The sequence below is a fragment of the Panthera onca genome, chromosome B1 (genome assembly GCF_046562875.1).
Source record: "Panthera onca isolate mPanOnc1 chromosome B1, mPanOnc1 haplotype 2, whole genome shotgun sequence".
NCBI lineage: Eukaryota > Metazoa > Chordata > Mammalia > Carnivora > Felidae > Panthera > Panthera onca.
Window position 1 is genome coordinate 89,992,832 of NC_138342.1, and position 12,440 is coordinate 90,005,271.

Below are 12,440 nucleotides of genomic sequence, written 5' to 3' on the forward strand. Positions count from 1 at the left end.
GACAAACCAACCTCAAAAATCTAACAAACTGGGGAACCCGAAAAAGAAACAAAATGTACTTAGCTTTATTATTTTAGAAATAAGATTTTCTTCTATGGCTTAATAACCCAAGCCACTCATTTACTATTTAGATTTAGGTGTCAGTACATAAGTAAATTGTAATTCATCTGGCACAATGTGCCCCAGCTTTGCAAGTTAAATTAGGTAACTGACAATCACTTGTTATTTCACACTACATAGAATACACATTTCACACTAATCAGAGACAGGCACAAGCAATTTACTTCTTTACAAGGTCAACATTCCTTCCAATTTAGACAGTGCTGCCTCTGATCTGCTCTGAAGTACTCCGAAAGTAGGCTAAAAAATATGAACTCCTTCTAAGACCCAATACTCTCAAGTTCTCATTCCCAACTATGCTTAGGAAAAAAAAAATGGTCAATGAATGTGAAAAAGACCCACAGAAAAGACTGATACTTCAGACACAAACGAGAAATGGAAAGAATCTAGATAAAAGGCAAGGCAGTTGGGAGAAGAATGGGCTCTTGGATCGCAGAATGCAACACACTGTGTTCAAATCTGATTCCACTCCCCGCCCCGCGCTCCCCACCCCCCTCCACCCCCCATCCCCCCACCCCCCCCCACCCCCGTCCTGGGACAAACAGCTTCATTTCTCTGACTTGTTTCTGCATCAGTAAAATGAGGATAATTATAACTTACTTCTCAGAGTTTTGATATAACATTACACGTATTTTTTTTTAATTTTATTTATTTTGAGAGAGGAAGAGACAGCATGAGTGGGGGGAGGAACAGAGAGAAGGGGAGAGAGAGAATCCCAAGTAGGCTCCATGCTGCCAGCTGGAAGCCAATGCAGGGGCTCGAACCCAAGAACTGTGAGATCATGACCTTAGCCAAAACCAAGAGTCAGATGCTTAAGTGACTGAGCCACCCAGGCACCCCCAACATCAAATGTATTAATGCTACCAGAACAACCACTGAAGGCCTTGTCTGTGTGGGAGTTCTCTTGGACTTCCATCTTTGCCTGCCACTTTCCCTTCTAGCGCACACAATTCCATTCATACGCATAATGCTGGTTACTGCACAACCTCTAACTTTATATCCTCACTCCTTGCTCTCAGCACTGCACTCGACATCGTCATCCCCTTCACTTCCCAGTCTAGATTTGTGCAACCAGCTCTACCCTGACCTCCCATGAGCCACCTCTGGAAAACCCTACAAATGCCTCTGTGATGACAATGAGGTTGTGCTGCATGTGCCACCCTGGACCACCAGGGAGGATCTGCTTCAGAAGGTGCAGACCACACGGAGTTCCCTTGCCATCAGGGTGCAGCAGGCAAATGGACTCCTTGCATCACCAACCATCAACTCCAAGCTGAACGTCAGGTGCTTACTGGTTTACCCATGTGCCCTAATGTTTGTCTGAGGTTCAACTTTGTGAAAAAAAAGAAAAAAACAATCAAAGGAGAATAAATGTCAGAACAGAAGTAGTAATGTACGGGTGTGTATTTCTTCCCTCAACTACATTCATAAATTCTACATCATGCTAATAAAAGAAAAAACGAATTTATACGTTCTAGTCTACAACTATAAATAAAGGTAATTGAAACCAAAAATTAAGATCCATGAGGCAGAATTTTTACCGTTTAATACAATGCCACATCCCCAGTGCTTTACAACAGTACCCACTATGTAAGACACTAAGTATATGTTAAATTAACTAACAGGATCGGGGTGCCTGGGTGGCTCCATCAGTTAAGCATCTGACTCTTGATTTCAGGTCAGGTCATGATCTTGTGGTTTGTGAGTTCAAGCCCCATAAGGAAGGACAGTGCAGAGCCTGCTTGGGATACTTTCTCTCCCTCTCTCTGTCCCTCCCCCATGTGTGCTGTCTCTCAAAAAGAAACAAACATTAAAAAAATTTTAAATTAACTAACAGGTTCAACCAAGTAAAACACAGAAATACATACTTTTAATGAGAAGTGAAGTCCCATCTTTTCCCCAAATGAGGGTGATACCAAAAGAAAGCAATTGCATCAAGAAGCCATTTGCGTTTCTTCTGTCACCACTGAGCTTTAGGATAAAAATAAAAATTTTTTCATGGGGCACCTGGGTGGCTCAGTCAGTTGGGCATCTGACTTTTGATTTCAGCTCAGGTCATGATCCCAGGGTCATGGGATCAAACCCTGCATTGAGCCCTACACTGAGCATGGAGCCTGCTTGGGATTCTCTCTCCCTCTCTCTCTCTCTCCCCTCCCCATCCTTGGCCCCTCCCCCTACTTGCATGCTCCCTTCTCTCTTTAAAAAATAACAAACAAATAAATAATTTTTCAAGAGAAAATTTCCCCATCTTAAAGTAATATAACCAGAACACCTTTCTGGTTATAGATTTAATTACATTGCACTTTAGGTATGATGAGAACACTGTTGAAAGTAAAAGCCAGAGGCAAATGGATTAAATGAATCCTAGGAATTCATACACCCAGAATCCTAGGTATAAAATACAATATGTCCATAAGCGAATTACTTAGTATCTCTAAAACACCTCAGGGGTTTACTGTATTGAATAAAACCAGAGTACTTACACAAAATACTCAGCACAAAGACCACTTGGGAAACTGTCACATCACACTCAAGTGAGAAGTAGCTGAAAGCTAAACTAGGAGAAAGGTCACTTCCACCCAGATTCTAACAATCAAAACAAATATTTTAAAAGATACAAAGCAGGGTGCCTGGGTGGCTCAGTAGGTCAAGCTTCTGACTTCAGCTCAGGTCATGATCTCATGGTTCGTGAGTTATAGCCCCAAATAGGGCTCTCTGCTGTCAGCACAAAGCCCGCTTCAGATCCTCTGTCCCCTCTCTCTGCCCCTCCCCTGCATGAAAGCGTGTGTGCACTAATATAAACATTTAAATATATTAATAAATAAAATACACAAAGTCCCACACATATGACCCTTAGATACTCAGTAAATGTTAGTTTTTTTATCTAGACAGAATGAAACTGTCCAATCATCGACTGTCTAGCAGGTACAACATAGACTAACTACCATCTATAAAGAAGAACAATTAGTATAATTATTGATTAGGGGCAAACACATTGGAAGAAAGGCTTTAATTAAAGCCACAGACACTAAAGCAAGCAACAGCACCAAGAAAAAAAAACAGTAATAATACTGTGGCAGAATAAATACATAAGGACAATAATAAGAAAATACATAGCTTGGAACCAAACTGTGGAGAACCTTGAACACAGATCACCTTAATTCTATAAACCATGGGAAAATCAGTAAATTCTTTAGAGTAAAAAAAACAAAACAAAACCTAGACTACACTTTAGAAAGATGACTCTGTGAATGATACAGGATGGAAGAGAAGGCATATTAGGGGCGCCTGGGTGGCTCAGTTGGTTGGGCGTCTGACTTCAGCGGTCATGATCTCGCAGTTCATGAGTTCAAGACCCGCATCAGGCTCCCTACTGTCTGTTCAGAGCCTGCTTCGGATCCTCTGTTGCCCTCTCTCTGCCCCTACCCCACTCACACAAGCTCACTCTCTCTCTCTCAAAAATAAACATTAGAAAAAAAATTTTTTTTAATCTTTAAAAGGCATATCAAACTGGACATGGGGGTGACCAGTTAAGGAAATATCAGGTAGTACAAGCTGAAAATCATACGGGGGCAGTTTACCCTCAATTTTTAACCACTGGGGACAGGGGGAACTGCAAAAGTCCTGGGCATGACAGGCACTACCTGAAGTCTGTGTTTTCATTTCACAGAATCATGGTTAAAACCCAATTTAACACTAAACACAGGGTGAGATCCTGGATCAAATCCTAGTACAGGACAGGACCTTAGTGGAAAAACCTGTGAAATACAAGTAAATTTGTCATGTAGTTTACAGTATCTCACCAGGGTCAATTTCTTAGTTTTGAGAAATGTTCTATAGTCATGTAAGGTATTAAAATAATAGGAAGCTGAGTGAAGGATATAAGGAACTCTCTGTACTCTTTTACATTTACAGAAAAATTTTCTCAAAATAGTTTTAAAAAACAACAAAATCACCCGCTCACTACAAAAGAAGAAAAAAAAAAAAGCCTCTATGTAGGTGAAGGGTCAAACCCAAAGGATGCTATTCTATGTAGGGCCTCAAAGAAGTGGTTAGGAATGAAAGTAAAGACAGAAGGGAGATGACACAGCACCCATCACACGCTAAGTTTAATAGCCCCATATATGTATCTGAACTACCTGGTTTTAACTGGAGTCCCTAAAATGGCTTCAGAGATTCATGAGCCCCCTACATTATATATGAGAGTATCAATGTGTATTTCCCTGAGGTTCTATAAAACAATTCAGAATCACTGACTAGAGGGACACCTCGGTGGCTCTGTCTGTTAAGCATCTGACACTTGATTTCAGCTCAGGTTATGACCTCACAGTTCACGGGATCAAGCTCTGCTCTGTGCTGAGCATAGAGCCTGCTTAAGATTCTCTCTCTCCCTCTGCCCCTCTCCCCCACTCGTTTGCTCTAAAATAAAAAAATTTAAAAAGAGCCAAATTATGATATAATTTCTGTAATGATTATAGAAGTTTAATAATTCTAAGTGTCAATATACTGGATACAACAGAGGAATGACTAAACTTGAAAATAAGAGAGTAAAAATTATTAAAGCTGACAAATTAACATAAAAAGAATGAAAGCACAGAGCACATAAACGCTGTGGGACAGTATTACATTGCCTAACATATGTCTAACTGGAATCCCAGGAAAAAGAGAAAGAATAGGGCAAAAGAAATATTTGAAGAGATAGTGGCCAAAAAGAGTTTTCAGAAAGTAATAAAAGAACAAGTCAAAGAGCTCGAAACTGAAAGAAAAAAAACCTAAAAATATTGAAAGACCCAGACACACCATACTCAAACTGCTAAAAACGAAGGAGTAAGAGAAAATCTTGAATTCAGGCAGAAATAAAAGGAAACATTACAAGGAGAGGAGCCAAGAAATGAACTTCTCATTGGAAGCAATGCAGGGGACCACAGAACATAGAACATCATCTTTAAAGTACTAAAAGGGACAAAACCCGTCAACTCAGAATACTATGCCCAGTGAAAATATCTTTTATTTTTTTTAATGTTTATTTTTGAGAGAGAGAGCGTGAGCAGGAGAGAGAGAGGCAGAGAGGGAAGGAGACAGAGGATCCGAAGCAGGCTCTGTGCTGACAGCAGTGAGCCTGATGAAGGGCTCAAATTCACAAACCATGAGACCATGACCTGAGCCGAAGTTGGGTGCTCAACCAACTGAGCCACCCAGGCACCCAAAAAAATCTTTTAAAAACAAACAGGTGAGAAAGATCTGGAATAAAGCCTTTCCAAACTCATGCTTCTGTGCCTCCCAGAATGCTCTGTGCACACCGAAACCATGTTTCTAACACATCTCTAGCAGCTGCACCCTCTTATCCCCCCTTCCATCACCGACAGTGTAAATCCCTCAAGGACAGAGACATGGCTGATTAATCTTTGTATTGCCAGTGCTTAGGACTGTGACAAAATAAGTAGTGAGCTTCTGACAGACGTCTGACTGCTGACGATGAAAAATGGATAATGAAGAGGGAAGCCAGAGGCACAGCAGCAGGACCAGCAGCAGAGCTCAGAAGCAATTAACAGGAAACCCAGACAGCACAAAGACGAAGCACAGAAAACCTCCCAGGATGGGGTCTCGTGAGCCTGCAGACTGTACACCAACACGTACGGAGAAAAACATCGGAGCGGTGCCATTACACATTCACATTGTTTCTACTCATTTGGTGAAAACGTTTAGGGAAATACATTCGGGAGTTCCAGGTAAATTATCTGGCAGATATTTTATAATGTGAAAACAATTCTAAGGCCAAACATCTATAATATATCCAGACACAGGTAATGTTTTTAAGTTGATGTCTAATACATCCAGTAAGAAATACTAGATGACAGAGGATTATGGTAGTAAGATTTTAAACATCAAGAGGGGGTTCAGATGCCCTAGGCCACAGTTAAAACAGAATGGGGCACAATGATGCATTGTTATCTGTGTACCACTAAACAGGAGTTCCTGCACAGCACTAGGCAGCAAAGGTGGGGACACCGTGACTAGGAGAAAGAGTAACAACTGACGCTCACCCAAAGGCCAGGTCCTCCCTAACTGAGTTAAGTGCATGACCCTCCACTGGGCCCATGGAAGTGTGAAGAAAGGAGCAGGGAAAGAAAGAAAAAGAATTTCTAGGGGGCACCTGGTTGGCTCAGTCAGTTGAGCATCTGACTCTTAGTTTCAACTCAGGTCATGATCTTACCATTTCATGGGTTCAAGCCCACCATCGGGCTCTGCTCTGGCAGCGCAGAACCTGTCTGGGATTCCCTCTCTCTCTCTGTCTTTCCCTCCCCCACTTACTCTGTCTCTGTCTCTCTCAAATAAATTAAAATAAAAAAAGAATTACAAAAAAAAAGAATTAAAAAAAAAGAATTTCTAAACATGGAGACTGGACTAAACTCTGAGAGAATCATGTATCTAATAAATGGCTTGAGTCCTTGGGAAAATAGCCAGCCTCTTTATGTTTCTACATGCTCCGGAACCAGAGAAAGATCTTTATGTCCTGGAACCTTTCCCTTCCTAAAACTCAACCATAAGAATATCATCATATTGCACAGGCTAAGATCTGGGCACTCTCTAAATGTCTAGGAAAAGTTACCTGCATTATGTACAATAATGTTGGGGCGCCTGAGTGGCTCAGTCAGTTGTGCACCCAACTTCAGCTCAGGTCATGATCTCATGGTTTGTGGGTTCGAGCCCCACATCAGGCTCTGTGCTGATAGCTCAGAGCCTAGAGCCTGCTTCGGATTCTGTGCCTCCCTCTCTCTGCCCCTCCCCCACTCACACGTTGTCTCTGTCTCTCAAAAACGAATAAACATTAAAAAAAAAAAAAAAAATACAATAATACCAAGTTGTAGAGCTAAATAATCAAGGCTGAATATTCTCTATTAGGTATTTGTGTGGTAAAACTACTGGTAAAATAAAAGATTTTCTGGCTCCTAAGCCTCCTATGGTTCACGTTGACCAACATATTTCATACTATATACACTGGGGCCCCCACAACACCTAACACAGGGACGTACACTCTCAGAAAACTGTCAGCACCATATACTACATATTAGCATCACCTGTTTGTTTTTGGCGGGGGAAGATCACGAGATGAATATTATTTATTCTGATGATTCTCTCTTTGACCTTCCCTTACCCGTTCCTGTAGAAGTTCCACAACCTGCTGGACACAGTCGTTCACATCACAGGAGTCTGTTTTCAGCACCAATTCTGGAGCCTCTGGTTTTTCATACTCAGAATCAATTCCAGTGAAACCTACAAAAGGTACCAGAGCATTGAAGGGGGTAGAAGTTAAAACAGGCTTGTTTCTTTGGTGCAAGTCTCTGCTATGGTGAAGTTCATATTTACACTAACCCTTCTGAGTTACAAGGTTATATAGTATTGAAACTTCTTCCTTGGGAGAAGACTTCTGATTAAACTTTTGTTTCTCCTTTAAACATGTACAGGTAATTCTCACTCACAGTTCAACTAAGTTGCCACGGACACTAAGTGAGTGACTACTGAAGCCACTGGCCCCTAGGGGAAACATGGGGTCAGCTTCCTGCAAGGCTCAGTCATCACCAGATTCTTTTTGACACTTCTTTGCAGTATGAAAGCTAAAACAGGAAGGCTGGGTGTCACTTTGTTCAACTTCAGCTGGGAACGTGTACTCGGGTGGGAGGACTAAAATTTTTGCCACTTTGTGTGTGTCCACAAGTGACTGCCTAAGCACCATGAGTACTCATGTGGGGGGTTAAAAATTTTAGCGGGTAGGAAAACTTGCAAATATGGAATCCTCAAATAATGAGGATTGACTATAACTTCTTCTGTCACCTTTTTTCTTTTAACTAAATGCCCAAACTGCCTATGAATAAATAGGAATAAATACCAAGTGATCCAGGGCATCTCAATGTCTCCACAGGAAGACAGAATACAGTACTTAAACCCTAGTCATAAACCAAACTAGATGAGGTTTTTTTTCCTCTCAATGCAAACACTGACACCAAGTTAATCTGTTCATTATATTCACAAGGATTATCTACAGCCAAAATGAAGCTCTGAAGGCTGCTTCTGCTACCAGGATTAAGTGTTCAAGACAAAGTAACCACCATTAGCTTAAGCAAAACATAACTAAGGGAGCTAATCCTGTCACATCACAAAATACATTCTACAATCAAACATAATCAGTTTATGTGTCAACCACTATTTAGATTTCCCCTTTAAATATGTTACCATGTAATTGCCAAAGAGAAAGAATGCAGGATGATTCCCAAGAATGGGCTACCTGAGCTGAAGATATGTTGTTCCTATCTTACACCCTTGACATGACCCCCTACAGAAGTCATTTAAGGCTTGTCTGCCTTGAAGTGCTTAGGTCAACCTTGGGGTTAAAATGGTAAACATTACTTCAAAATCATTACTATTGGGGCACCTGGGTGGCTCAGTCGGTTGAGCATCCGACTTTGGCTCAGGTCATGATCTCACAGCTCGTGAGTTTGAGCCTCGCGTCAGGTTCTGTACTGACTGCTCAGAGCCTGGAGCCTGCTTCGGATTCTGTGTCTCCCTCTCTCTCTGCCCCTCCCCCGTTCATGCTCTGTCTCTCTCTCACAAAAATAAACATTAAAAAAAAAAAAAGTTAAAATCATTACTATTGACAGCCTCTTCTCTGCTGTCATGCCAACCACCCCATTGCGGCATATTCAATAAACCTCTATCTCCTTAAAAAAAAATAACTAAAATAAAATATAATAAAGTAAAATAAAACAAAACAAAACAAAACAAAATAAAATAAATTACTATTAAGAGGTGCAGTCACCAAAAGAGTTCTAAAATGTAATAGACAAGTCCACAGCCCACTTGTTTTCTTCTATTTCATGTTTCCAAGTATCACATGAAGACCTAAATCCAAGAAGAGATTTCTGCATTACCAATATTCCTAATAGTATTTAGTGGTGAGTCACAATAGAATAGCTAGGGAAAAATAATTCTGGTTAAAACACTAGTTCTTAAGCTCTAATTCTCAAATGCAGCTAAACAATGCAATCGCCAGGTCCCACCTGCATTAGATTCTGATTTGGCCTTGGCACAGGATTTTTAAAAGTTCACTCAAATAATGCTATTGTGCAGCAAAGCCTGAAAACCACTGTGTTAGAAGATATGGCTTATTTTAAAAGCCCAGGAATTCTCTTTCTAGCTAATTTATCCCATAAATGATTATAATAAATGTATGCTTAAGCAAAACATTTATATTTAAGTAAATAACAACTACTTGAGCAGTAATCATGAAAATAATCATTAGAATGGCTGACACAGGGATAGTTATAGTGTCACAAAAAACCCTCTAAAAGCCTGAGGTCTGCTGAATGTATACAATCTCTTCTGTCCTTGAACATTTACCATCACAGCTCTGAAACAGCATTTACCATTCTGACAATGAGTAAATGGTTTTTAATTTTTTTTTTTTTAACGTTTATTTATTTTTGAGACAGAGAGAGACAGAGCATGAACGGGGCAGGGTCAGAGAGAGGGAGACACAGAATCTGAAACAGGCTCCAGGCTCTGAGCTGTCAGCACAGAGCCTGACACGGGGCTCGAACTCACGAACTGTGAGATCGTGACCTGAGCCGAAGTCGGACGCTTAACCGACTGAGCCACCCAGGCGCCCCGGTACACGGTTTTTAAATACTAACAACTCCAGGGGTGCCCGGGTGGCTTGGTTGGTTGATCATCCACCTCTTGATTTCAGCTCAGGTCATGATCTCAGAGTCACAGGATGGAGCCCCATGTCAGGCTCCATGCCGAGCATGGAGGCTGAGATTCTCTCTCTCTCTCTCTCTCCCCCTCTCCCCCACTCATGCGTGGGGCTCTAAATAAATACATACATACATGTGTACATACATACAACTCTACAATCGGGGACTCTAACACATATATTTTAATCTAAGGAACATTTTATTAATGTCTACCCAGAGGATAGACAGAAAACAGTCAAGAAAGTAAATAAGTAACACAGAGAAAACTAAGCTACTACAAACACACTCCCAAATATAGAATGCAAATTACAAATAACTCAAGGTATTTTGCATGTGGTCTTACTCATCTTTGCATCTCAGCAGCAAACACACAGCTTGCAAACAGGAAGCATTGAGCAATGTGTGTTGAACATCCAATTTCCGCTCCATCTTCTAATCTATCCAATAAGCATTTACTATGTGTGTAACTCTAATGATACAAAAATATTCAAGATGTTATCCCTGTTCAAAAGTAGTTTACTCCAGCCAGAGACAAATCTACCTCCCTCACCAATCCATCCTTGCAAAAACAAAGCCAACTAAAATTAAAATAAGATTTAAATTTCAAGATCCCAGACACATCATTTTGCTTCTCTTTGCCAAATCTGTATTTTGAGAAACTGAAAAGTGGCCATCGACAGAGACAGGCGGACACAGATGATGAAGAGCTGAACTGGTTTCCCTCCTAATGTCGTCAGTTATTCAGGTCAGGCAACCTGTTCTCTTTGAGTCAAGAAAGCACAGGCTTCATGGGTGAAACTGAGTTTCCCTGGTGGCACAACTGAATGCCAGCCTTGCCTAAGGAATCAGGTTTCACCACAGCAGGTGGAACTTGCCCCACACTTGTCCCAACTGGTTAAGCATCCCCAGGTCCAAATGTAGAAGAGCCCAGAATAACAGCATAGTCCTTCCTGTTCCACCTTTTGCTATGCAGAACCAGAAGCTGAGTAACAAAATCTTGAATTCACAGAGCTCCTGTGATAGTCCCAGGCTATTATACTCCCTATTGGGAAGGCAGCAGTTACCTGCATGAATCACTGATCCCTACACAGCGCTGAGTAATCAATCCCTGGCACGTCCTCTGTTGTTAACAATAATAGAACAGAACTAATGTTAAACGATACCTAGAAGATTAATATAATTGGTATCAAAGGTCACATCAGACAGGTTCTAAATGTCTCCTATGTCCAAATGTTCATCGTAGCTGTAACTCTAGGAGCAAAGCATAAAAATTTTTAAAATCAAGGTATCTTCATCTTGATGGAATCAGAGATATATTAATTCAACCTAATTCAACAAATGTACACCGAATGAATAAGGGACCATTCCACACCATGATATAAATAAGAGCAAGGCACTGGTTTTGCTTTCAAAATGTTTACAATTCCCATGATCTATGGAATTTCCTTCATTTTCACCGAACAAAAAGCAGAAGTGGCAGCAGCTAGCAATTGCTATGCAGTCTAATGCACCTAACTATACCAAGTAGGTTTCCAACAGCTCCAGAAGTCCCAACCTTCTAAAACTCTGTCTTGGGAGAAGGATTCCAACCTGACCAACCATTCCCACTGAGTAGTACACACAGTGCCAGGTACTACTGGTAGGCTTCAGAGACACAAGAGCGTAGTATTAAGACCCGCTTCTTCTCAAGGAGCTCCAAGTTGTTTGAATATTCCCAATCTCTTAGCAAAGACGATCAGTCTCAGATATGGCAAGATAAAGTATGCAAAGGGGCGCCTGGCTGGCTCAGTCAGTAGAACATGCAGTCCTTGATCTCGGGGTTGCATTTGAACCCCACACTGGGTGTAGAGATTATTTAAAAATAAAGTCTTAAAAAAAATGCAAGCAAAGGGAAACTTACCTTTAATTTCTCCAGCCCGTGCTTTTTTGTAGAGTCCTTTAACATCCCTCTGTTCACAAACATGCAGAGGAGCATCAACAAATACTTCAAAAAACGGTAAACTTGCACCCTCATGAATTTGCCTTGCATTGTTGCGATCCTTAGAAAAAAGATGTAGAGAAACATAATAAAAGGTGCTCATATGAATCAAAGGTACTATAAATGATCAAGGATGAATAAAAGTGCTTTATCAGCTGAGGCAGTGGAAAATTAAATATTAGACAAAACTTAATTTATATTTTTAAATATAAACAAAAAAAATTTAACCCAAGAAACTATTTCTTCGTAACAATTTTAAAATTTGATATTCTAAAAATCCAAGATATTGGGGAGTTCCAGGAGGGAAAACAACGGATGCCCTGTAAAAACTTTCACCTAAGTTTTACGGAGAACCACAGTCAAAGCCCAGCCTGAATGCAGGTGCCATCAGGCCTCTCATAACATGTTCAATCTTAGCCTGAGTCTGAGTCCATTCAGAGTCCTCAAGGTGGTTTATCTCCTTGCCAAATACAAGGTCCTGCGACCACTTCTCATCTCTAGCACTCCCAAACCTTTACTTTTCTGTCCTGCCCCGAACCCCCCAACTCTCTGGTAATCACCTTCATTGCTCCACCCTGTCCTCCGGAACG

The 12,440-nt window shown here is 40.9% G+C and overlaps 1 protein-coding gene across 2 annotated transcripts in view; it reads right to left on the minus strand.

Annotated features, from left to right (window-relative positions):
• PAPSS1 (3'-phosphoadenosine 5'-phosphosulfate synthase 1) overlaps nucleotides 1-12,440 on the minus strand; it is a 104,356-nt gene that overhangs the window by 65,068 nt on the left and 26,848 nt on the right. For both annotated transcript variants that reach the window (XM_060654485.3, XM_078445833.2), the window contains exons 4-5: nucleotides 11,773-11,911; nucleotides 7,277-7,395 (exon numbers count right to left, since the gene is read on the minus strand). In XM_060654485.3, the coding sequence (XP_060510468.1) occupies nucleotides 7,277-7,395; nucleotides 11,773-11,911 (258 nt within the window). The remainder of the gene's footprint in view (nucleotides 1-7,276; nucleotides 7,396-11,772; nucleotides 11,912-12,440) is intronic.